Source organism: Bubalus kerabau, chromosome X (genome assembly GCF_029407905.1).
Source record: "Bubalus kerabau isolate K-KA32 ecotype Philippines breed swamp buffalo chromosome X, PCC_UOA_SB_1v2, whole genome shotgun sequence".
NCBI lineage: Eukaryota > Metazoa > Chordata > Mammalia > Artiodactyla > Bovidae > Bubalus > Bubalus kerabau.
This window is the reverse complement of record NC_073647.1, coordinates 94324128-94350220: the sequence shown is the minus strand read 5'-3', so window position 1 is coordinate 94350220 and position 26093 is coordinate 94324128. Positions and strand designations below refer to the sequence as shown.

The 26093-nt window shown below is 49.8% G+C and overlaps 1 protein-coding gene and 1 pseudogene across 5 annotated transcripts; one reads left to right on the top strand and one right to left on the bottom strand.

Annotated features, from left to right (window-relative positions):
- Positions 1-6937: 6937 nt before the first annotated feature.
- LOC129640104 (60S ribosomal protein L35a-like) lies at positions 6938-7866 on the top strand (annotated as a pseudogene).
- Positions 7867-9033: 1167 nt separating this feature from the next.
- ZMYM3 (zinc finger MYM-type containing 3) lies at positions 9034-24454 on the bottom strand. Of its 5 annotated transcripts, none has more exons than XM_055564050.1 (25): positions 24324-24454; positions 21843-22528; positions 20852-20895; positions 20464-20536; positions 19734-20028; positions 19322-19499; positions 18750-18968; positions 18308-18458; positions 17969-18084; positions 17717-17803; positions 17439-17589; positions 17055-17227; positions 16689-16854; positions 15908-16005; positions 15662-15827; positions 15275-15387; positions 14957-15131; positions 14626-14772; positions 14059-14162; positions 13415-13583; positions 12991-13142; positions 12293-12407; positions 11504-11758; positions 10609-10726; positions 9034-10498 (listed from the first exon to the last, which is right to left on the bottom strand). In XM_055564050.1, the coding sequence occupies exons 2-25, from the start codon at positions 22507-22509 to the stop codon at positions 10306-10308; spliced, it is 4125 nt and encodes a 1374-aa protein (XP_055420025.1). In that variant the 5' UTR covers positions 22510-22528; positions 24324-24454; the 3' UTR covers positions 9034-10305. The 5 variants fall into 5 exon arrangements, with proteins under 5 accessions (XP_055420025.1, XP_055420024.1, XP_055420023.1 ...); XM_055564049.1 differs by lacking the exon at positions 24324-24454 and adding an exon at positions 23906-23983; XM_055564048.1 differs by lacking the exon at positions 24324-24454 and adding an exon at positions 23278-23412.
- Positions 24455-26093: the final 1639 nt, after the last annotated feature.

Sequence of the window (26093 nt, the reverse complement as noted above, 5' to 3'; positions counted from 1 at the left end):
CTAGAGGGGAATGCTTGCTCCATTTACTGATTCCACAATACGTAAATGCCAGACTTGACCTGTGAGACAGAAGGGGCTATAAAAGCCCACCAAGCTAGGCTCCCTTTGATTCCTGGACTAGGCCAGTCTGAACCTGTCAGGTGGGGAAAGGATTGGGGCACTTAGGGAGGGAGAATAAAGCGGGCAGAAACCATACAGGTATCTGAAAGGGTATGGTGTTGTCTTCAGAGTTAGACAAACAATCTGGTATGAAGGATTTGAGGAGGGAAATGGCTAGATGGGAGGCAGGACAGATAAACTGTGACCTGTTAATAATGGGCCTTGTACGTCACTATAAGGCATTAAGACTGTTCTATAGTTGAGTTTTGAGTAGGGGAGTGCCACCTTCAGATTTGCAGTGTGGGAGCTCACTCTGGCAGCTGCAGAGACAGTGGATTGGTGGTTGGAAAAATGAGGGGAAGAATGACTGGCCATGGGACTGTGGCAATAGCCCAAGTCGGGCCTGTGGGACTTGGACAACGGCAGGAGGAGTTAAGAGGACACAAATGTAAGAGACTCTTTGGATGCAGGATTGACGCCAGGACTTGATGTCTGAGTGTGGCGAGACTGAGGAGCCAAAGATCATTTGGAGATTTCCTCCCCCTTCCTTGACTGGCAGACTCCTAATCATTGAAGACTCAGCTCAAAGGTCAGTTCCTAATATGAAACCTTCAACTCTCTTCTCCTTGCACCCTCCCCCCAACCCCTCAGAAAGAAGGAGTCCTCCCCCCATTCTGAATTCCCGCAGGATATTGTGGTAGTATGTGTTGATTAGAGTTCTTATCAAACTGTGTGGTAATTACTTGCATAATCTTAGCACACAGTAAGTGCTTATTCTGTTGAATTAAGGGCAGTAGGAAAGAGGATATAGGCATGTGCAAAGGCTCAGGGTCTTGAAAGAGTGGAGTGTGTCCTAGAGCAAAGAATGCCTGGGATGGGGCTCAGGGTGTGATAGGAAATAAGACTGGCAATTCAGGCGGGGGCCAGGCCATGAAGGGTCTCATATGCTATGTGTAGAAATTTACACAGGAGTTTGAGCTCTCAACTATCACAGGTAGGTATGCTTCTTTTTTAAAAGTTAGGTCCCTGCTAGTGTGCGTGCATGCTAAGTTGCTTCAGCTGTGTCCGATTCTTTGCACCCTTAAGGACTATAGCCCGCCAGGCTCCTCTGTCCATGGGTTTCTCCAGGCAAGAATACTGGAATAGGTGGCCGTACCCTCCTCCGGGGGATCTTCCTGACCCAGGGATCAAGCCCATGTTTCTTATATCTCCTGCATTGGCAGGTGGATTCTTTACCACTATGCCACCTAGGAAGCCCAGGCTCCTACTAGACTTGTAGGCAATTCTGTACTCATCATGGTAGGCAGACTGGAGGTACTGAGGAGATTAAGGTCAGGGCAGACCTTGCACAACTTGATGCATTAAGGTTGACGGAGAACTATGGAGGAAAGGGCAGAGCGATTTGACAGTGGACTTCAAAGAGAAAGGGTAATTTATTCAGGATGGTGAACAACTGTTCTCCATGTCAACTGAAGACCCTCTAAAAAGTCAGTACAGCATAGTGACCTTTGCCAAGTTGTTTGGCCACTCCATGCCTCAGTTTCCTCTTCTGTAAAATAGAGATAATAACAGTACATCTGTCACAGGGCTGCAGTGAGGATCAAATGCACTCATTACATAAAAGACACTTAGAATAGTACCTAGTTGATAGTAAGTTCTATGCAAGTGTCTGTTTTATTTCCTCCCGCCATCTTTGCCATCCTCCAAAGATTCACCAAGAAAAAGAAATGCAAAAAGGCAAAATGGTTGTCTGAGGAGGCCTTACAAATATCTGTGAAAAGAAGAGAAGCAACAGGCAAAGGAGAAAAGTAAAGATATATCCATTTGAATGCAGAGTTCCAAAGAATAGCAAGGAGAGATAAGAAAGCCTTCCTCAGTGATCAATGCAAAGAATAGAGGAAAACAATAGAATGGGAAAGACTCGAGATCTCTTTGAGAAAATTAGAGATACCAAGGGAACATTTCATGCAAAGATGGGCTCAATAAAGGAGAGAAATGGTAGGGACCTAACAGAAGCGGAAGATATTAAGAAGAAGTGGCAAGAATACACAGAAGAACTATACAAAAAAAGATCTTCACGACCCAGATAACCACAATGGTGTGATCACTCACCTAGAGCCAGACATCCTGGAGTGCAAAGTCAAGTGGGCCTTAGGAAGCATGTCTATGAACAAAGCTAGTGGAGGTAATGGAATTCCAGTTGAGCTACTTCAAATCTTAAAAGATGATGCTGTGAAAGTGCTGCACTCAATATGCCAGCAAATTTGGAAAACTCAGCAGTGGCCGCAGGACTGGAAAAGGTCAATTTTCATCCCAATCCCAAAGAAAGGCAATGCCAAAGCATGCTCAAACTACCACACAATTGCACTCATCTCACATGATAGCAAAGTAACGCTCAAAATTCTCCAAGCCAGGCTTCAACAGTGTGTGAACCGTGAACTTCCAGACGTTCAAGCTGGATTTAGAAAAGGCAGAGGAACCAGAGATCAAATTGTCAACATCCGTTGGATCATCGAAAGAGCAAGAGGGTTCCAGAAAAGCATCTACTTCTGCTTTATTGACTATGCCAAAGCCTTTGACTGTGTGGACCACAACAAACTGGAAAATTCTTAAAGAGATGGGAATACCAGACCACCTGACCTGCCTCTTGAGAAATCTGTTTTCAGGTCAGGAAGCAACAGCTAGAACTAGACATGGAACAACAGACTGGTTTCAAATCGGGAAAGGAGTACGTCAAGGCTGTATATAGTCACCGTGCTTATTTAACTTATATGCAGAGTACATCATGAGAAATGCTGGGCTGGATGAAGCACAAGCTGGAATCAAGATTGCCAGAAGAAACATCAATAACCTCAGATGTGCAGATGACACCACCCTTATGGCAGAAAGCAAAGAAGAACTAAAGAGCCTCTTGATGAAAGTGAAAAAAGAGAGTGAAAAAGTTGGCTTAAAACTCAACATTCAGAAAACTAAGATCATGGCATCCAGTCCCATCACTTCATGGCAAATAGATGGGGAAACAGTGGAAGCAGTGGCTGACTTTATTTTCTGGGGCTCCAAAATCAGTGCAGATGGTGACTGCAGCCATGAAATTAAAAGATGCTTACTCCTTGAAAGAAAAGTTATGACTAACCTAGACAGCATATTAAAAAGCAGAGACATTACTTTGCCAACAAAGGTCCATCTAGTCAAAGCTATGGTTTTTCTAGTAGTCATGTATGGATTTAAGAGTTGGACTATAAAGAAGGCTGAGCACCGAAGAATTGATGCTTTGGTGTTGGAGAAGACTCTTGAGAGTCCCTTGGACTGCAAGGAGATCCAATCAGTCCATCCTAAAGGAATTCAGTCCTGAATATTCATTGGAAGGACTGATGCTGAAGCTGAAACTCCAATACTTTGGTTACCTGATGTGAAGAGCTGACTCATTTGAAAAGAGCTTGTTGCTGGGAAAGATTGAAGGTGGGAGAAGAAGGGGACGACAGAGGATGAGATGGTTGGATGGCATCACTGACTCAATGGACATGAGTTTGAGTAAACTCCAGGAGTTGGTGATGGACAGGGAGGCCTGGCAGTCCAGGGAGGCTGCAGTCCATGGGGTCGCAAAGAGTCAGACACGACTGAACTGAACTGAAAGATTCACCAGCTCTTTCAAACACTGAGCTAAATTCTTTGTCTCACCTAACATGTTTTCTTGACTGTCTAGTTGTCAATTGTGTGCTGAAGTAGGTAAATCTTTATGTTTGCACACATGTAATGGTACATATGGCCACATTCGGATATAAGTGGAAGGATGGTTGTGGGGGGAGGGCCTTAATTCTTAATGTAGTTTTAATGAAAAGAATGTGTCTCAATCATAATAAATCCTGAAACTTTATTCCCAGACTTACAAATAACTTAAGTGTGGGACTTCCTTGGTGGTGGTGAAGACTCTGTGCTCTACTGCAGGGGGTGTGGGTTCAGTCCCTGGTTGGAGAACTAAGATCCCACATGCCATGCAGTGCAGCCAAAAAAGAAAGAAAGAAAAAGGGAAATAACTTAGGTGGATGAAAGGAAAGAATAAAGAGGATTGCTCATGGAGCACCAAGTATGGACCAGATTTGGTGATAAATTAAGCACTTATATGTATCATCTCAGTAATGGTAACATAGCTATTACTATACCCATACTTGTAGATGAGGAAATGGAGGTTCAGAGAGGTTGAGTAGTATGTCTGGCTGAAAACTGCAGAGCTAGAATGAACACTTAGGTCTATTCTAATCCAGAATCTGTGCTATCTCCTCTATCCCAAAGTAACCACTCTATGTTGCCCTAGGAAGGCTTTCATGATAGAGGGGGGTTGTGGGGGAAGCTCAGTATGATATGAAAAAATTAAGTTGCTGGAAAACAAGATGTATGTTTGGGGGGCCCTAAGGTTAGGAGAGAGGAATGATGAAAGCTGAAGAACAGGCTGCCCTGCGCTTCTTCCAAGATCTCTGCTTGGAGCAGGATCCAGAAATTGTCCATTTCTAGGAAGCAAGGCAATTTGGGGAGTGCAGGCAAGAGGGGAAGAGAGAGTTATTTAGAACCCCCACCTTTCAACCCCGTGAATCATGACAAGTTTTTAAATCCTACTATTTCTCTCCCTTAAGCTTAGAAATCTCAAATGCGGTCTTCATTTTCCAGCAGTTCCTTTGCCACTTTCTCTTTGCCTTCCACCTTCCCTTTAAGGGGCAAAGCCCCTCATCCCACAATTAGAGATAAAGGTCTTGAAAAGCAAATTCCTTGGAGGATTAATGCCAACAACAACAACAAAAAATCATTCACACTAGAATATAATCAATTCACCAACAAAGAAAGTCTTGTAAGTCGGCTTCCCAAATCTTTCTCAAGTTCCTTTCCTCCTCAGCATTCCCATTATGTTGCAGTCTTCCTTCAGGCCTTGAAATTATCTCCTAACTGGTAATGTAGACAATAAAAGCTAATGTTTATTAAGTGCTTGTTGTGTGCTGGGCACTGTGCTAAACCATATCTCCCTTAATCCTCACCATTCATGGAGGTAAGCATAATTATTGTCCCCAATTTACAGATGAGGAAACAGGCCCACATAGTAACTTGGCCAGACCAAACAGCTCTAGGAAAGAAAGGGCTGAGCCAAGGATCTAGAACTCATGTCTGCCAGATGCCCTAGGCAAAGGACATACCCATTTCTGTACCACTGGCTCCCTGAAACTGGCCTCCTGGGTTTCTTCAGCACTCAGTTCTCCATTCACCCAGACATGCTAGAGTCACCTTAAAACGTGATGCCAAAGACTACCCTGGTGGTCCAGTGGTTAAGACTCCATGTTTCCAATGCAAGGGGCATGGGTTCAATCCCTGGTCAAGGAACTAAGATCACACATACCCCATGGTGAGGTCAAGAAAATTTAAAAAACAAACAAACAAAAAACCATGAAGCCTACCCTGTCAATTCTTTGTGAAAATACTTTGATGACTTTCCACTGCTTTGAGGATAAGGTATGACTGTTTTGGTTTGCCTGGACCAAGGGGCTTCCAGGATGCTGGGCTTTCATTGCTAAAACTGGTTGGTCACCTTAGCAGGCCTTTCACAACCTGATCCCTTTTCCCCCAGCAACACCTCCCACCACTCCTCATCCCTTTTCCTGTGCAGTCTCCACCTCCTGTGCAGCCCAACCACCCTTTCCTGAAGACACTCCCAAGATCTCTTTTACCTACATGCCTTTGTGCACATTGATCCCTGAACCTCTACGCTACCTGATAAACTATCTACTCTTCATGAGAACACAGCTGCCATATCACCTCTGTGGTCCATCTTAATTTCCTGGGACAGAATGAATAGCAATTACTTTCTACCTTGGTTATTTTATTGACGTATGAGTCTTCCCCAGGGTCAGACCAGGGTGAGACAATCAAGGCACCTAGGGTATAAAACGCCTCCTTAAGGAGGCAGTCACTCTTAGGGTGGCTCAAATGCCAACCTTATATTTGCATGACCCCAGCCATGAGTGCCTCCTTAAACTTTGCACACCAAATGCCTTAATTGGCTCACTCTTGACACAAGCTTGGTCCTATCAGATTGGGGACTTCTCAGAACAGACTCTAAGTTCTTACTCATCTTAATTATGATTAGCACAAGGCTGGGCACAGGGCAGAAATCTAGTTGGGCAAATGACATCACACCCTTCTCTGTTCTAGTAGGGGAAGGAGATAGGAGAGCTACATGGCTTTGGGCCCTGCTGAGGATGGGAGTAGGAGAAAGCAAATTAACAGGCTTCACCCTGGCCTGTGGTATAAAGATAGCTTTTAATCAGGTGGTTTTACCTTTGGCACCTGGCAGATTTGGGGTTCCACCTATTTGTCTGGTCTCTCCTTCTCAGTTCCTTTCACTGGTTAATTGAAGATATTCTCCAAGGTACCGTTTTTTTATCCTTTTCTCTTCTTATTTCCCCCGAATGATCTTGTCCATTCTCATAGCTTCAGCTAGGAGCCTTTTGCAGATGACTTCTAAATTGACACCTCATGCATTATGCTAAGTGAAACAAGTCAGACAGAGAAAGATAAATACCGTGTGATATCACTTGTATGTGGACTCCAAAAAAGCTGAACTCATAGAAGCAGAGAGTAAAATGGTAGTTTGCAGGGGCTAGGGTGTGGGGGAAAATTGAGAGATGTTGGTCAAAGGGTATATGCTTCCAGTTCTAATATGAGTAAGTTCTGAGGATCTAATGTGCAGCATGGTGACTATAGTTAACAACACTGTATTATACACTAAAGAGTTACTATGAGAGATCTTAAAACTTCTCACCACACATACACAAAAAAATGGTAAATAAATGACAGGATGGAGGTGTTGGCTAATGCAATGGTGGTAATAATTTTGCAATATGTAAGTGTACCAAATCAACACTGTACACCTCAAACTTATGCAGTATTATATGTCAATTATATCTCAATAAAGCTAGAACAAAGTAAGACACTTTATCTCTCTTTTAAGCCTCAGACCCACATTTCCAACTGCCTAGTATATATAGTAGCATCTAGCATCATCATTGCTCTTTCATACCCGTTTTGTCATCTGACCTTTGCAATAATTCTGTGAGCAAGTCAGGGCATTTTTTAGAGGAGACTCAAAAGGTAGGCTTGCCCAAGTTTTCGTGGCCGAACTATGATTAAAACTCAAGTTTGGGTATTTTCTTTTATGCCATGTTGCACAGCCCACCACATGGATGTGTCAGTGGAGTCTCAAACCAAATGTGATCAAAACCTCAATTTGTTACAACATCCTCCTACCCTAACTCCCCTGAAAAAAACAACCAACCAACCCCCAAGACAAAACAACAAAACCCTGCCTCTGTTTCCCAACTTGGTTAAAGGAGTGTCAGTTTCACTGTTTCAGCCATCTAGGAGCCTGTGGAGGCCTGCTTAAAACAAGACTTCTAAAAGGACAAACATATCTGGAAGGCTGTGGTCCAAGGCCATTTTTTTTTGCTTGCTATTAGCAGGGTGTCTGGAACCAGAAGGAGCACACAGCCCTTTTTAAAATTGAAAGTCTTTATGCCTAAGATGAAATTGAACTATATGTAGGCAAGAGACGTGTCGTGTTAAAAGCAAAGAATAACACAGCAACTCCTGGTGAAAAACCTAACAAAACCAGAGCAATCTGGGGAAATGTAATTCGTCCTAAGGAACAGCAGCAGGGCTTGTGTCGAATTCCGAAGCAAACTTCATGCTAAGACCATTGGACACAGAATCTGTGTGAAACTGTATTAAGTAAATAAAAGTGTGGATTTGTTCTGTTTTTTAAAAAAGATGTCTCACTTTTCCAGTCATCAAGGCTAGAAACCTGGATTTCATGTTTGATTCTTCCCTCTCTTCCATAGCCTACAGACTTGACCTTCAAAATGTCTGAAACTCATTTTGAATTCATCCTCTTTTTCTTCTCTGTCCCCATTGAGGCTCACAGAATTTTAGCTACAATCCTTCCACTGATGTCCTGGCCTTCTGATCTACCCTACCCCCGACCCTCCATATTGTCCTGGAGATCTCCTCCCTAAAGCAACACATCTGATCCCCTCACCCCCTCATCGGAAATCACAGCCTTTGATTGTGCTGGTCCCCAACCCCTCCTACTTACTGAGACCCGGGTCAACTGCCACCTCCCTCAGTGAACTTGCACACAACCCCCCTATAAACCTGAAATGACTTCCTTATTCCTCGCTTTCTCATAGCACTGCTGCTGCTGCTGCTGCTGCTGCTAAGTCGCTCTGTGCAACCCCATAGATGGCAGCCCACCAGGCTCCCCCGTCCCTGGGATTCTCCAGGCAAGAACACTGGAGTGGGTTGCCATTTCCTTCTCCAATGCATGAAAGTGAAAAGTGAAAGTGAAGTCGCTCAGTCATGTCCGACCCTCAGCGACCCCATGGACTGAAGCCTTCTAGGCTCCTCCATCCATGGGATTTTCCAGGCAAGAGTACTGGAGTGGGGTGCCATTGCCTTCTCCGTCCCATAGCACTAGGTATTGTATTTCATTCTGCTAGTCTCTCAGCTAACTGTTCACTGTTCTCTCCCCACTCTAGCCTGGGAACCTGCTGGGGATAGGATCTCAGTCTAGTTCATCTGTCTTCTCTGAAATGTATAATCTGAAACTAGGTCCTTAAACGTAGTAAGTAGGTCCTTAATAGATAGCTGCTGCATAAATCTTTCTCTTGAGTGTTTGTAAACTTGTTATAACAAGGACCATATTCCTAGTGGATTCATTCAGTGAGATGGATAAAAATGATTCTCAGCCTGCAGTGGGACACCTCACTTTACACCTTGAGAGATCTGAAGTGGTCCAGCATTGCTCCACTGTATCATTCACCCCTCAAAACACTGCTCTCCCAAAAAAAAACAAACAAAAACAAAACATTGCTCTCCCTCCCCAATAGAAGGCAAAAGACAATTTTAACTCTTTATTTGAAACAATTCCAGAGACAGAAGGTTAGTCGTGACAACAGCTTCTCACTACAACACAAGGTGGGCATGGCTCACTGAAGGGACAGGCCAGGTGCCTCAGAACAATATATACAATTTAAACAGTGGCTAAACTGGTGACAGTTATAAAAACACAAAAAGGAGGCTGGGGAACAGCAAAGCCAACAGGGAAAGAACTAGGTACCCCCTTTGCCGGACGCTAAGAGTTTTCTGCAACTACAGAGGCAAGATGGGGAAGAGAAAAGATGGAGGCAGTGGGGGCAGGACCCATGCCCACAATTCTTCACCTATCCTTTGACCACAGATCCCATCCTGCATGACTCAGGGCCCCCACAGGCTTGGCCTGGCTCTTACAATGGGGGAAGAACAAGAGTGGGGAACCCAGCCCCAACCCAAGTCAGAAGGTGGTTTTTGCCTTCGGAACTCTGTCCACTGAACTAAAGGGAGGCAGTTACAGAAAGCCGCTAAGCATGTTGACACCATGGCTCATGCCAACCTAAGATGGCAGAGAGACAAACACATAAACCAAGGGGACAGGAGTCTTCTCCCCATACTTAAGAGTCATTCTCTGCCTTTGAAGGAAAAAAAGCATTTAGAAGATTTTTTAAATTGCAGCACCAAGCGTTGGTGCTTGCTGGGGTGGGGAGGAGGAACAAGGTAGTGAGGGGCTTCCAACCACCAATTATCTTGTGGGAGGGAAGAGTGCCTAAGCTCTGTGTTTTAGGTAAATGGTCTCTTCATTACTTTCATAGTTTCTTTCATATCTTTCATACAAGACCCTTTAGTTTGTGACCAGGGAAGAGTAGAGAAGTGAGTGGGCACAAGGTTGAGAAGGCAGCTGGGTTCTTCCCTCGGCCAAACCTAGGAACAAGGGCCTTGACCTATGTGGGATGGGTCAGGAAACCCAAAGCCAACAGGATCACCAGAGCTATGAACACTTCACTCAGAGTTTGGCCCCAGGAGTTTACTCTGAAACATGAAGAAAACGGCCTAGCTGGTTTTTGCCCATCACTGGGAGACCAGTCTCTCAGTACAGAGGACTGGGGCCTTGTGGTCGTCAAGTGGTTTGGGAGAAGGTAAAAGCCAGGGATTCCTAGGGAAGGCAGGGAATGGATGAGTAGAAAAGGGCAGTCAGGGCCCTTCAGAATGAGTAGCATCGGTTCCTGGGCCTGTTGCCCTGTGGGACGTGGCCGTGGGACAGACGTCGTGGAAGATGGATACGGGAAGCATGTGGGCTCAATCTAGGTCTTCCTCCCCGGGACGACCCAGCTCCTCATAAATCTCACGCACAGCCAGAATGCGATTGAGCATGCTCTCCAACATGCTGCGGTCCATGGGGATCACAGAATACCAGAGAGGTGACTCAGCGATGCAGGACCGCTCAGGTTGCAGGTAGAACACATCATTGCGCGTCCGGAGGCTTTCAGGACTGCAATGGTGGGGGCAGGAGGGGGGCAGGTGGACAGAGGTCAGTAACTGGGAGAAGTAGAGCCCGTGCGTCCCCAGGCTGATGCCATTCCTGCGAACCTGCCAACTCACCATTTTGAGAGATAGAATTCATAGAACTTGACAGGGCAGCGGAGGGGATTCATGCGGTTCTCACGCTGCTCTAAAATGGGGGCTTCATCATCTCTCTTCCGTTTCCCAGGACCTGTGTCTGTGGAGTAGGCAAATGACCTGGACTCATTAAAAGTGCAGTCTCAACGACAGATCTCCAAGAGCACAGTCCAGGGCACAGGTTGAAGGCCTCAGGACACAAAATGGGCTCATGGAGAAATAAAGGCAGAAGAGTCAGTCAGTCTCTCTGCACCAACTCAACATTCTGCAATGTACTGCTCTGAAGGGCGCCCTGGTTCTCACTGTTAAAACACTCTCTATCATCTTCCCAAAGTTGATTTCCTAAAGAGGTGATCTCAGAAGTCACATGGACAAACTGACAAAACAGACCCTACTGTAAAATCAGGGCTGCTTTCTGGGACCAACAGCAATGGCTCCAGCACCCCACACATTAGTCCTGGTAGAGTCTCAGGTCCAAAAGGGACCTTGGGAACTGATTCCAGGGCCAGAATAGAAACCAAGGTACTGTGGCAGTTACGCCCAGCAGCAGAGCCATGGAAAGCCTGTCATTCACTCTTGTCAACTCCCCCTTCAGCCAAACACACCCAGCAGCTTCCCACCTGTCCACCACACCTCCTAAAAAGTAAATTGCCCTGAAATGAGGAAAGGCAGGAAACAGGCAACTGGGCAACCTCCTATATGCAATAATCACTTCCCAGCAGATTGAAGGACTGGTTGTTGTTCCTTTTTTCTGGAAACCAGGAATGGAAGGATAGGGAAGCTAGAGATAATGGAGAGGGCCAACCTGGTGGTATGGTGGGGCAGGGAAGGGGAAAGCAGAGGGGGAGGAAAAGCAAAGGCGGGGGCAGCATCATACCTCGCCCTTTCCTCTGGCGGACAGGAGCATAGTAGCGGATGCTCACCACCTTGGTGGTGCCCCGAGGGGTGGTACACTTGCGGGACTGCCGGACCACATTGGTGAAGGAGAGCTGCATGTGTTCCTCAGCTGTCTGAAGCCCAAAAAACTTAGTGTTGAAGAACATGAGGGTGTTGAGAAGGACAAAGGGTGAGTAGACCCCCAGCTGCTTACACTCCCAGAGGTGCTCTTCCTCTACTCGGGAGAACACCGTATCTGCAAAGGCAAGGGGGAGAGGCTGTCAGGAGGGACTGGCTACCCACACCTGTCCCCTTTGCTCCCACACATTCCACTCACAAGCACCGAGCACACCAGACTCGTTTGGTCACTAAAGGACCACCACATGTAAAACCCTGACACCTTGCTATACTGCACAGGAGGACTGGATTTGTTTGTTGGCTTTTGGTGGGGTTGGGGGGAATTTTTTCCCCCCAGTTTCCACCTGCATTAGGAGCTTCACTCATGTAAACCTTCAGGAGTCCAACGTCCTTCTTTCTTCACTTACCACTCAACCCTGGTCACTTTTTTGGTCCCAGAGATAGCTCTTCAGACCTAAGGCTTGATCCCCTCCTCATGTTCAAGGACAGGGGCTCTGATTCCCCTAGCTCTAAACCCCAAGGCACCCAACTACACACTCCTGTACTCAGACCCTTTTGTGAAGAGTGGCAGACCCAAGAGTCCAGGGCTCGGAGTGGTACACTGGAAGAATAGAGCAAAGGGCAGACGGGTTGCCAAGTCCCTGGCCCTTACTGTTAGGGAGGAGCGTGGGCTGCCAGGTACTCAGAGACTTGTTGAGTTCTTGAACAAAAGTCAGGTAGTAAAGGTCCGTGAAAATGTTCACCATTCGGTTATTTTCCAACAAATACTGGAAAAAGAAAAACAGACACACATACAGCTAGACTCTGGACCCTAGAGGAAAGACAATGATGCCAACGGCCTCAGGCATGGTGACCTGGACAATTAGGAGACCATGGGAAACAGTTGCTGGATTAAGTGATCCAGAGTGGTTTTCCCCAGGTAAACCTACAGCTCTCAGGTGCTGAGGCCCTGTTGGAGGAGAAGACAGTTTGGAAGAGACGTATCACAGCTGCTTCTTCACAAGCCCACACCCCTTTGTCAGCTAAGGCACGTTTGACTTCTCCCCATGGAAACCAAACATTACCCCACCATTCAGGAGACCTCGCTCTGCCCATCCGTCCCCTCCGAGCATGGGTTTGAGGACGACAAAGCAATCCAGACAGCAATGAATACTGCCTCCTTGGTCAACAGTCCTGGAATGCAGCTTTGATTTTAGTAGAGTATTGTCATTTCTTGTCCTGTCTGGAGTAGGAGATGCCTGCTCAAGGCAGCAGACGAGGTGAGGAACAGGAAGTGGGACAGAATCATTTCAGGTAGGACCCTGCCTACTGTGCTGAGTTACGACAAGTGAGGCGGCATGTCAGTGGTACCTGTTGGATGCCAAGACACAGATAGTAGATGCTATCAGGTTCATATCGTTCACCGTTGGGTCGAGTGATTTCTCTCACAAACTGGGCCAAACCGTAGTTGAGTTCAGCAGCTGAGCAGGCCAGAATATCCTCCTTGATACGCATAGGTTTGGCTGCAAAGATACACAGTGGAGGTAGCTGGCATTAAGACAGCCCCACATGGAGAATTTCCCTTAGCTCCATCATTAACCCCTTCATCCCTTAGTTACATCCAGCTCCAGAACAAACCCAACAATCACACAAAGAACCTTCAGCCTTGAAACCTAGATGGCATCTCCCCTTATTCTGCAACTCCTCTACATCTGCACAGGATGCCCTATGGACACCTTCAGCTGAATCGCAGCCCTGCTCCCTCTCCCCTTCCCCTCCTCCCCTGGGTACTTACGGCCAAAGCGCAGCTCATCACCCTTGCTAGTTTCTCCATTGGCATATTTCGACTGCACCCAGCACTTCCAAGCATTGACACCATAGGAATAGTTGAGTCCAGTACAACTAGGCTGGCTGCTCATGGAGTCCCGGGAACAGCTCTCTGAAAGCACCAGCCGCTTTTGACCCTGGAGAGGAAGAGAAAGGAGTGGGTAGCAGAGGTAAGGCAAGGAGCACTGTGGAAGCAAGTCAGGACAGTGTTCACCACCAGGGCGGGGTGGGACCAATTTAAGAATGCAGCAAGCTTCCACAGCACAGGACCCCAGGAACAGCTCTGATGAGCTCTGATGAACTGGGGAGAAACTAGAGTTTGGCTGTACCTTAATGCACACAGTCTCTGGAGAATAGAATGGCAACCCACTCCAGTATTCTTGCCTGGAGAATTCTATGGACAGAGGAGCCTGGTGGGCTACAGTCCATGGGGTTGCAAAGAGTCGGACATGATTGAGTGAATAACACAACACAATGTACACAGTGGTAGAGAAAGGAGGCTAGGGAAGGGGAAACTAAGGCTTCTGATTTGGCTATGAAAGCCCCACACCCACCCCACTGCCCTTCATGCCTCCATCCCTCTTCTGTGGATATAGAAGCTCTAGTCCTCACCTTCCTCATGGCTCGGGGAAGGTCTTGTTCAGTAGACACGTCCTCAGGCCCTACCAGGCCACAATCAAAGAGGAAGTCCACACTGGGGTTAATGTCCAAAGGATCTAGAGGGGAAAGGAAGAAGAAATCGATTTTTTAAGACCTCAACCCTGTAGTCCTCCCACCTCACTCCCACTACTTGTCCACTTGACTTGAGATGAGCCTCCCAGACATCTTCATTATAGTCAACAGGACAAAGCTATACACAAAGAACGTGCTCACAGGCATGTACACATAAAATTCACAACACTGGGAAGATTCCTAACACTACTGAATTATAAACTTAAACATGGTTAAGTTGGTAAATTTTATGTTATGTGTTTTATAACAACTACAAAAAGAAAAAAAAAAAAAAACAAAAACAAAAACAAAACAAGACTCAAGTGTAGAAAAGTGTCCTGGTATCTCTGGCACTGCTCTCTGTGAGAGTCTTCTGTTTAGGGTCATTCTTGGGGTCACAAGCAACATTTCTTTCCTGACGGTGCACATGCTACTATATGCAGTGGGCACACCCTGAATCCTACTCACTCTTGGGGAAGTCTGCCTCCAAGTCTTGTCCAGGCTCATCCAACACATTGGCCATCTTGACGGCCATGGCCAGGACATCATCCCGAGCTGGCCCAAACAGGTCACAGTCTTCCAGAAGTCCCTCTGCACTCTGGTTGCTCACAAGATCTAGGTGGCAGGGAGGTTGGCTCAGTCTCTGCAGCTCTTCCTTGGCACCCCCCAAAGGCTTTCAGGGGCTGATCCCAACTGTTCCCCCATCCCACCAGGCAACAAGATCACCATTCTCCACCCCCTTAGGCCGACACAAACTGGCAGCACCCTGTCTCCGTTACCACCGCTGCCCATGGCATACCACAAAGGTCAGATGAGGCCTTGTCCAACTCCTCGGCCTCTGCGATCATCTCTGCCATAGCCAGGATATCGGCCTCCAAGGGGTTGGACGGGATCTTCACCTTCAGCTCCTCAATGGTCTCCACAATCTTGTCTGTGCTCTCCAAGGTAGTGGGCAGGAACATGGGCACAGGCACCTGGAGGCATGAATCCCAACTAAATGCCAAGAACCACACTAGCACATGAGATGAACAGCTAGTGAGAGGGAGGGAGTCGGGGTGGTGGCCTCCAGCCTGGAAAAGTGAAAGAGGCCCCCAGCAGGAAGGGCAGGAACACTCACCGGGATAGGCATTGAGAAAGGCACCGGGACTTTCTGGCAGTACAGATGCATAGGCACTGGCACAAAGATGGGCACTGGGATGGGCAGCACGATCACCTGTGGCTTCCACTCTTCTGTTGACAAGAAAGGGGTCTTCTCAGAGACCCTGGCAGATGAGTCACATCCACCCCAGGACCTGATACTTGTTCATCACCCCCAAAAGCTCTAACATGTGCTCAGTATCACAAAGCTGTCCTTGAAACAAAGGTAGACAGATGACCCTGGGACTCCAGAACAATATGCAGGACACTTCAGCCATCTAAGAAACTCCCTTGTCCAGCTCCCAGGCATAGGAGGAGGCCTAAGACCACGAAATACAGCCTGTGGCACCTTGGTACCCTCGCTCACCTGTCTGACTCCCTTTGGACTTCATCTCCACCTTGCAGGAGACCCCCCGATTCTGCATCAGTGGTTTACACATAGCAGCTTTGTTTTTGCGGGGTGCTGCTGGGGGTGGTGGCGGTGGTGGTGGAGGAGTGGGAGCAGCAGGGGCTGGTCGGGTCTTCACAGGGATCTGCAAACACAAAGGAACGTGAGTACCACTGCTACAGTAACCCCTTTGAGACCATCTTCCCCCTTGGCTCTTGCCTTGACCTTGCCCAGATTTCCATTTTCCTGTAGGGTCTTTATGGTGTTTCTGTTCTCCACTTTGGTTTGAGAGGGTGTCTGGGGCTTTGCCTCAGAAGACTGACCTGTAGATCAAAACAAATGAATGCTCTCATCTGAGGCACTAGCTCTCTGTTTTCCTCACCCCTGCTCCAGGAGGGCTTTGTTAAGAGAACTCCGAATGTGAATGGTAAGTCTAGAATTTTCCCTTCACTCCACCCCAGCTTTAATCTTCTCTAGGTCCCAGCAATAGTGGCCAAAAAGATTCTTTGCTCCCGGCTGCCAAGAAGGATTAAAAACATTGCTTCCCCAATAACCCATAATTTGAGACCTTCCGTTAAATGGCCATCAGGAGTGTAGTACCCCTGGAGTGTGGAGGTGCCGTGGTGATATTCTAGAAATGACAATAGTCTTCATTCTCCCTAAAGGTGTTTACGTTGAGCTTGTGTTGACACTTCCTTCTTTCTGAAAACTAACCACAACCCCTATATGCCCCACTCTACCAGGGCAGGTACCCATTCCTTACAATATATACCTTATAGAAAATCAGTAGGATCTAACTCTCAGAACCCCTTTTTAAAAGCTCTCAGAACCTTTAAATGAGATTCCTCTAGTACCTGCACAGTTCAGAAGCTAAAAAACAACACAGAAACAGGAGCTCTGGCCAGGGATGAGGTGAAAGCAGGAGAGGAAGAAGAAAGGGGCTGGGCCCAGGGTCAGAGGAGTCCAGGCCAGTTCTAACAAACTGTGCCCCCTGCCCAGGACTCACTGTTCAGGAGGCTCTCAGGCCCACTCTGGGTATCCAGGTTGGGTTGGTTCTGCTGGCTGTAGAAGCGCAGCAGACACTGTTGGTTGCAGAAATGACGGATCTGCCCACGCCAGTGGATGGTCTCCAGCAGCTTCCCCTGGCGCTTACAGGCATGGCACCGGGCAGCCTGAGGGTGTTGACAGGGTGGTCAGACCTGCCTCCCTAAAATGTGCTGGGTCCCTTGCCCTGGGATAAGCCATGCCACTCTACGGAAGCTGGGCTAGTCGGAACCTCCTCCCTGGAGATGGACCCACAGCCTGATGATGGCACAACAGCCCGTGCTCCTTGCTGCCCTTTCCTTCCTTTGTGACATGCAGCCCCCCTTACCTTGCAGTACCACAGCAGGTACTTGCTCTTACAGTCCTCGCTGCAGAAGTCCCAGGTGCTGCCATCCAGCTGCTCGGTGACTCCGCGCTGGCAGGTCTGGGAGCAATAAGTACAAGTGATACAGCATAATCCCAGCTTCTTAGTGAAGTCCTGTTTGTATAGCAGCACACAGCCTGGAAAGGGGGCAACAGAGAAGAGTCCAGAGACATGAGATCTCCATGTGGCCATGAGACCCAACTTTCTCAAGGCAGTGCACCTGAAACGTTTAACAGCCTCCAGAGTGTCCTGAGCAGAATGGACCACCCTGCAAGCCTACCTTACTTAATCTGCTGTTCTTCCCAGCTGCAAGGTACAGGACTCTCTGGCCCTTCCCCATCTCCTTACCTTCACTGCAGAAGCTCTTCTCCACCCCACTGAATCGGAGCTTCTCATGCAGGAGTTTCTCCTGCCGGCAATGCTCACACTGGGACACCACACCCCGGAGGCGCTTGAAGTCCTCACAGCAATCACGACAGCAGAACTGGAACACCTGGTCCTGGGACGGGGCATGGGGTTGGGGAACAGGGCTGCGACATCTGGACCCAGCGAGAGCCAAGCAGAAGGACCCCTTCAGACAGACGTCTGGTCATGTAGCAAAACATGGGTGGGGGTGGGGATCTTACCTGCCAGTCCAAGACCTCAGGCTTGCCACTGAAGAGGCTGTGGCAGTAGTGACAGCTCAGGTGAATGCCCCCCTCGGGGCTCGTGCGCTGGAGGGAAGGAAGACAAACAAGGGAGGGCCAAGATGTGTGCAGTGGGCTGGCGGAGGGAGGGGAAGTCAGGCTTGCTCTTTGCTCTGCCCAGGCCTACCTACCCCAGATCTCATACCCTCTCTATTGCCACACCCATTATCCCTCGTCCAGGGTCTGGAGTACCTGGAACTTGGTCCAGCAGCTGGGGCTGCAGAATTGGTAGACTGTGCGATCAACCTTGTTGTAGTAACAGGGGTCAGAGAGGCTGCGGCGGCAGAAGCTGCAGGGTCGGGGAGGGCCTGGGGCACAGAGAGAAAAGGACAGAGAGAGAAGGAGAGGGAGAGAAAGAGAGAGAGAAAGAGAGAACACACAGCAGGTGTAAGGCAGTGCAGAGATGGAACGGGAAATCCACGGGAGAGTGTGGTTGGGGCCGAAGTTGGGCAGCAGGGGTTACTATAGGAGGAGTATGGGAGGTAGAAGGAAGGCCAGCAGGGGTCTCAGAGAAGAGGGCTTTGCACCTACCAGTGAGCCCTGCCTGCTTCACTTTGTAAGAAGTGGTACAGCACAGGGAACAGAACAAGCTGGTCTTGCCATTACGGTCCACATGGGATAGCATCTCAAAGTTCTTACACAGGGTCTTGCACCAGACACATGGGTACACCCGTGTGTTTTTCTGTGAGGATGGGGAAGGAGAGGCTGAGGCTGGATTTGTCCCTTCACTTTTATTTTTAAAATTTTTAAAACATGAGATATTTCAGGCATACAAAAAAGAATAGATGATGAGATTAACAAACACCTGTGTGTCCACCAGCCAGCTTCAAAAATAAAACATAACAGATACAATTGAAACCCCCTTTATTTGTTTTATTTCTCCCAGCCCTCGACCCGTCAGGCACCTTTATTTCTCACCCAAGGACCACACCCCCTTCCACAGCCCTCTAATGCACTACTCCCTCGGCCCCACCTTCTTGTATGCCCCCAAGCAGGTTGTGTTGCAGAACCGCTTTTGTTGGCCCTCGTGGAAGAGGAGCTCGGGGCCAGGGCTCCCAGTCTTGGTGTAGATGTAAGCCCCACACTGGTCACAACAGTTGGTTTTCAGTCCCTTGTTGGCCCGGAATTTGGAGAAGCAAGAATTGCTGCAGAGCCGGTGCACCACGCTGCCATTGCTGACCTCATGCAGGACCTGCCACACACACACACACACACCCTGAGCTGGGGCCTGGCCACCACCACCCACCCTGGTGCAAGGATGGCCCGCCCCACCTCACCCTAGACCTTTACAGCAGACAGTGGGCCCAGGGACCCCCCAACCTGCACATCAGGATGTCGACTTGATGCTGAGGTCCTGGGAGGCAAGGATGGCCAGCTGCACACAATCCTGGAGAAGCTCTAGCCTTGAATCCACTCCCTCACGATGGCTGCTTCCCCCTCCCCACATCCCTCATCCACAGGGCCTGGCCCCTGCAGCCCCAGGATTGCAGGGGCGGCTCAGGGCTGGCCAGGCTCTGCAAGTCAGCCCCCATCCAGCTTCCTCACCTCTCCAGTCTTCTGGCATATGCTGCAGCGAGTGGCATCAGCAAGATCCCCAGACTGGGGGATTGGGCGCTGCTGCTGGGCCTCATACAGGGAGAGACAGACGGATGTGCAGAACTCATGGAAGGAACCTCCCGAACCGGTCTGCGCCACAACTGAGTCCTTGGTGTTCCAGATCTCCCTGGAGGTGGGGACAGGTTTGTACATTTAGTCGATACCACCCCTTCATTTCATGAGCCTCCACCTTCCTCCTCTGGGATCAATGACCACAGAATCAAAAACATTGTCAGACACCCTTCCTATTAGTGAACTGCCTCTATCCCGTATGGTGCTAGGGTCTTGCCAACAGAATCTGTCTCACCCTTTACTCCCGGCCTGATCCCTGCTCTCCCCACAGCCCCAGACCCTCACGTACTTCTTGCAGAAGGTGCAGGTCTTTTTGCCAGAGGGCTTCTTGGAGAAAGTGGTGAGGCAGGATGAAGAGCAGAAGAGCTGAGGCAGCCCCTTGCGCTGGTAGGCCGTCTGGCCCTTCTGCAGCGGTGTCCGGCAGTGGGCGCACGTCATCTTGGTGCCTACTGAAGAGCGCCCGGCCCTCTGTGCCACACTCGAGCGTAGAGACATGCGAGGAGAGCGCCGGGGCCGGAATGGCACGAAGTCCTCATCATTGGGATCATCTACCATGGCATCAGAATCCTCATCTGACACTGGAACTGGGCGGGGGGGAGGGGGCGGTGGTGCGTGGGGAGAAAAGGCTAAGGGACCAGGCCTCCAGCCATCACCTGACCTGCAGGTAGTTCAGCTGATCCTGGGATCCCCAATCCCCATGGTTCTTGGCTTTCCACTCTGCCCCTATTACACTGGAATCTCAAGCTACTGGTGTCACCATCCCTTAGTTACTCTGTAATGTCCTAGGGAAGGGAAGGTAGGGATCCAAGTGAGAAGATTCGGGGACAGGGATGGCAGAGCTGAAACAGGAAACTCCATTCTCACTGCTCTTGTTTTCAATTTCCCCCACTGCCCCAGGTTCCCATGCCAATCCAGGGCAGAGATAGGCGCTTCACATTCTGCATGGTGTGCAGCACCATAGGAGCTGGGAGATCCATGCCGGCTACATCCCACCCGGTTACACTTCAAGTCCTACTCACTGCTTTCAGTGGAATCCACAACCTCAGGTTTTGGAGGCTCTACTCTTCTAACGCGCTCGCTTCTCTTCTGCACCTTGGAAACATGGGGAGGAAAGCTGACACCAGGGGCAGGCTAAAGGGCCAGCTGCACTAGTACAGGGTTTGGGGGGTGTACAGAGATGGGAGGGGGCGAGAGAGTAGGGACCCTGGGCCCAGCCCTTAGGAGGAGGGGAGAAAAGGAGGCTGGACTTTCTCCTTAAGAAGCAATAGACACAAGTGCTCCCTCCCTCCTCCTAACTCTCCTCACATACACTCTCCACAGAACAACATCTGGGAGGGAAAATGAAGGGTCTGCCCTTCCCAGAGCTATAGGGGGAACCAGACTCCTTCCAATCCCCTCCCCCCTCACCCTCTCAGGCGGCTTCTCACTCGCCTTCCCAGTCAGGCCATCTCCTGCAAAGGAAGCAGAAAGCAGCCTAATTCTTGAGCCTGCCCTCACCACCCCCTCCCTGGCTCAACCCCCGCCTCCATTCCTGGGGAAGAACTTACTCAAAACTGAAAGGGAAAACTCGCGTGCCTGTGGCTTCTTGAGGCCCCTCTCAGGGTTACCTCGAGCTCTGCACTAAGTGGGGGGGGGGGGGCGGGCTGCAGCTATTCTCCATGAAAAAACAATCCTACCTTCCCACCAGCTTTCTATCCCAATGGTTGGGAGTTAAGGAAATACAGGTAACATCCCTTTCAAGAATTTATAGTTTATCAACAAAAACAAATGCAACCACCCAAAGGTAGCAAGGGGAAAAGGAAGCAATAATGTATGGGGAGGTTCCCCTGGACTCAGGTGGTTATATAAGCCCTAAGACCCTGGTCACAACCTGGGAGAGGCACTGTGTTAGGTAGAACTGGGAAGAAATGCAAGCCTCTTAAGTCTCTGACTATCAGAGACACAATCCTAGGCCCTGCATGTCTACCATTCCTCTGAAAGCACTCTGCACTTGGCTCCAGAACCTAGCATCATTCATCAAACCCAGAAACCCCACTCACATCTAGAATAAAACAGAAAGATCTTAGAACCAAGAAGCGTGGTGTCCTCCCCAAGTCCTGAAGGAAGGAGGACCCTGGTAACCAAAAGCCCACCGGGAGAAGAAAAAGGGACTCTCTCCCACAAAATCCAGTCTTCTCAACCCACCCCCTGAAACCTTGCCCCTATTTTTCCTCCAGAGCCACTGAGCTTCTCCCTCCCTACTTTCCTTCATCTTCTTCACCACATCCCCATTCCTCCTTTCCAAACCCCTAACTCCTCCATACACATCCCTACTCTCCACCCCGACTTCTTCCCCAAACACACAGCCACCTCCTTACCATCCCCCAGCCTTGATTTTCCAGCTGATCAGGCAACCTACCTGGCAAGGAAGGGTGTGCAGGGGGGCTAGGGCTCCCAGGTTTGGTCTGAGAACTGTTGATTCCATCCCCCAGAGTCTCTCCCACTGAAGGGCTGGGGGGGGCATTTGGGCTCTGTGGTTGCCCTTGGGGAAGCTCCTCCTCCTGCCCAGGGGAGCCCCTTCTCCCTGTAGCTATGGAGGTGGTCTCCTCCTCTTCAATATGTGGGGATTGCAGAGTTATTGGAGAATCTGGAGCCAAAGGCTCTAGTAGCCCCTCAGGTGAAGAGGGATTTGCCCCAGCCCCTGGGTCAGGTGGCACCACCTCAGGGGTCCTGCCCCCTGGTCCAGGCTCTAGGGTCTGATCGCTTGCATCCCATGCAAGGGTCCCCTCAGGACCATGGTCCACCTCTGGGGGAGAGGGGGCTTTATAGAGTAGCCCCCCCAGCCCCAGCAGCTCAGTGGCTCCATCCAGGACTCCAGGGTCTTTCTCCAGGCCAGCAGGGGTATCAAGCAGGTCCAGGGCTCCCGAGGATGGAGAAGGGCCAGGGGGGGCCCATCCTCGAGTTGGGGCAGTCTGAGATTCCAGTAGATCCTCTCCAAATTCCATGTCTACTGGAAGGTCTCCAGCCAAGGGCTTCTCTGGCAGGGTCAATGGGTCAAACGGACTGGGGAAATCACTGGGATCCATGAGGATGACTGGATGTGGGCTGTAGATTAAGGGTAGAAAAGAGGGCAGAAGAGGTAGTCTTCACCAGAATTCCTTCTTATATAGGCTCTGGGACACACCCCACCATCCACTTGGATTTCTCTTGAACCGCCCCCACCACTATCGACAAACATTACCACAGGTTTTAGTGCGAATGACCACTCCTCCCCCCCAGTACAGCGCCCCCTGTGGGAAGAAGCGTTCCCCGCCTTGGCCCTGTACCCCCACTCTTCAGGCGCTCCACCCGCCCGCCTAGCCCCCGCCACCCCATTGCAACTCCCAGTTCCCCTCCCCCTTCACCTTTCACTCCCCCCCCCCAACTCCGGCTGAACGCCCCCTTAGAGTCTCCCAGGGCCGTAGCCACCAGGAGCCTTTCCCGCCCCCGCGGTCTCAGTTTCTATCTCCCCTCCCCTCTCTCCAAGAGCCCCCCAGTTCCCCAGTCTTTACCCACCCTGTCTGGCCCCACCCCCCCTCCCCGCGTTGCATAGTCGTCCCTCAGCCCTTTCCTCGCCCCCCCCAACTGCCTTTCCTAACCCCTCCCCCCAGTTACCTTTCAGGGTCGCCCACTTCCTCAAGCCCAGTCCCCCTTTCCTATTGCTCCCCGATCCTTCTTCTCCTGTTGCCCACCCCCCACCGCAGGCATTTACAGGAAGACATTTTGGAGCTACGGTCTCTCTTCAGACCCCCCTCCCGGCTACTGCGAGCTCCTGTTTGCAGGTTCGTTTCGGCTTAGTCAGGCCCGACCCCTACCTGCGGCAGGGTTAGTGTAACCGCTACAAGCCTAGAACTGCAGTCAGCGACGGCCCCGCGCTCCTTCTCCACCTCCCTCCCTAGCAGCCGGGACAGGGGTCGCGGCCCCTTTAAATGGCAGCGCCGCTCACGGAGCCCAGCGCTATGCACCAGGCGGGCGGGCGGCGTCAGCAACCAACCCCATTGGCTGGCTCAAGGAGGGGGCTCGCGAGACAGCGCCGGCCCCCGGCGCGAGACTCCCAGCCCAATGGACGCCTGGAAATTGCGGAGTGGAACGTCGGCACTGGAGATGGAGCTTGAGCCCCCGCCCGGGGCCCCGTTAGTTGAGGAAAAGCTAGCCTCCGGAGCTTGGAAGCCCGCCCCTGGGGAAGGAGGCACCCCCTTTTCCACCAAAGGGCCGAGTACACTAACCCACAAAAAACAAATCTACGCACCTGCTTCCCTTACCTGGCTCAAGAGTCTGGCCCCTCGTCAACACCCGTGCCCGCCCTACCTCCTGGAGCCCACTCTACCCGTGATCCCCTCCTCTCATTCAAATGGTTCCCGGTCCCCTCCCCCTCCTCGTGTCTCTCTCCGCTTCCCACTCGTGTTCAACCCCCCAGCGTCCGCCCCCCTCAACAGTCCCTACCTACGCCATGCAGCAGGCGCCTGCCAAGATTACCCTCCCCCCAACCCCACCTCTCCGGAGCCCGCCCCCTGGGCGACTGCTGGGGTAATGAGTGACAGTGGAGGGTGGGGGGAGGCAGGGACCCAGCCCTCACGTGCCCCTCCTCCTCTTGTCTGCAGCCTCGGGCCCTCCTAACCATTCTGAGACTCAGAGTTGTGGGGTGTCTTAAGCCTGCTCTGCAGCCACTCAGGGCGGGTTAAATGGCTCTGGCTCAATGACAACGCCTATGCAGTAACCGTTACTGCCTGGTGACCCCAAAACCAGGTCCTGCAAAGACACTCCCCCACTCCTTCCATGGTCTTAGGGTAAGTTCTGGGATCTTCTCCCTGAGTCTTCCCCCAAGAGCCCCCTGAGTTATCTCTTCAGTAGTTTTCCTCACCGAGGCCGATAGATTTTCTTCCTCCTTTTTCTCTGTTTCTCCCTCCTTTCTGTCCTTGTCCCCCACCCCCCACCCCCACCGCGCACACTCTCTCCCCCAGTCTCTTTTTTGTCTCTGTCTCTCTGTCTCTCTTAGGCATGAGCACGCACGCGCACGCGCGCACACACACACAACACACACTCCCCCTCCTGGATGGTCCTTAGCATGTGGGTGTGGCTGGGGTTGAAGCTAGAGAAGTAGGGTAGGGGGAGGGGGTATTAGCATTAGCCCTACTGGCTTAAAAAAAAAAAAAATGCGTGCCAGGATCCATTCCCAGCCCTCATTAGAGTTAGAGCACTTTACAGTCCCCGCTCTCCACTTCCCCTCTCCGACCTCCAAGGGCTGGAGAGTATTTAGTATCCTGAGATACTAGAAGAGGCTCGGGCTGGAAGGGAGTCCCGACACATTTTTAGGTTTGGTGTCCAGTTCCTGCTCTGGCCTGCCTCTTTGCTCTGGGCCTTTCTTCCTTCCCACACTAAGCCTCCCCTAGCCTTGTAGTCCTTGGGAGTCTTATCCTGCCTTGCCTCATTCACTTTCTCAGAAACCTTATCCTTCCTGGCTCCCCTCATGGCCTTGAGGTTATCTTTGCTCTCTCCTATACACAGAGATAAAAGCAAGAATTTTCCCCTTTAGATTTCCCAAACCCAGCTTTCTCTTTATCTTAACCAGTATACTGTGTAACCATCTCTCATTTTCTTATTTCTCTGTCCCTGTACCTCCTTTTTGCATTTTCAGTTTGTTCCATCTCAGTTGGGCCACCTTGTTCTTTTGTATTGCCAGCCCTTCTCAACACATGCTTGGATCTTTGGCTGCTCTGGTTGTGATCCTTGTGCCTGGTTTCAAGTTGAGGGGAGACAATCTAAAGGGGGTTGATGGTGTATTCAGAGGTATAGTGTGTGGGTTCTGGAGACAGACCAGAACTCTAATCTCAACTCTGCCTTCTTTTTAGCCAGTTGCCTTTGGATACATCACTTGTCAAGTCACTAGGTCTTATTTTTCTCATCTTTAAAACAGAGATAAGAAAACCATCTAAATCTATAATAGGGGACTGGTCAAATCAACTTTGGTTATATTCATACAATAAATGTAATCATTAAACACATTTTTGAAAAAACTAATGATACACAGAGGATTTTTAAGGCAGTGAAACTATTCTGCATGATTCTGTAATGGTGAATACATGTTTGTGACATGTTAGAACCCATAGAATGCACAACAAAAGTGAACTCTTACCTGAAGTATGGGTTTTGAATGATATTAATGTGTCATCTTCTGCCGCCCTTTTCTCCTTTTGCCTTTAATCTTTCCCAGCATCAGGGTCTTTTCCAATGGGTAGCAGAAGATCAGTGGTTAGATAGCATCACCGACTCAATGGACATGAACTTGATCAAACTCTAGAAGATAGTAGAGGACAGGAAAGCCTGGCGTGCTGCAGTTGATAGGGTGGCAAAGAGTTGGACACGACTTAGGAACTGAACAACAACAACAAATGCCTCAGTGTAGGTTCATCAGTTGCAACAGATGTACCACGCTGGTGGGGGATGTTGATAGTTACGGGAGGCTGTGGAGCTGGGAGGCAGGGAGGGCAGGGAGTATATGGGAACTCTGTACTTTCAGCTCTATTTTGCTGCAAACCTAAAACTACTCTAAAAATAGTCTATTAAAAAAACAAATGACACATGAAAACACTTCTGATATTACATTTTTTACAAAAGGAGTTAAAATATGATG

Excerpts from the sequence above, each read along its gene's own strand:
- ZMYM3 (XM_055564050.1), bottom strand. The coding sequence starts at position 22,509 with ATGGATCCCAGTGATTTCCCCAGTCCGTTTGACCCATTGACCCTGCCA. Across the intron at positions 18,085-18,307 it reads GAAGCAGGCAGGGCTCACTG|GCCCTCCCCGACCCTGCAGC; the intron begins GTAGGTGCAAAG and ends TCTGTGCCCCAG. Across the intron at positions 16,855-17,054 it reads ACCTGCTGTGGTACTGCAAG|GCTGCCCGGTGCCATGCCTG; the intron begins GTAAGGGGGGCT and ends CAACACCCTCAG.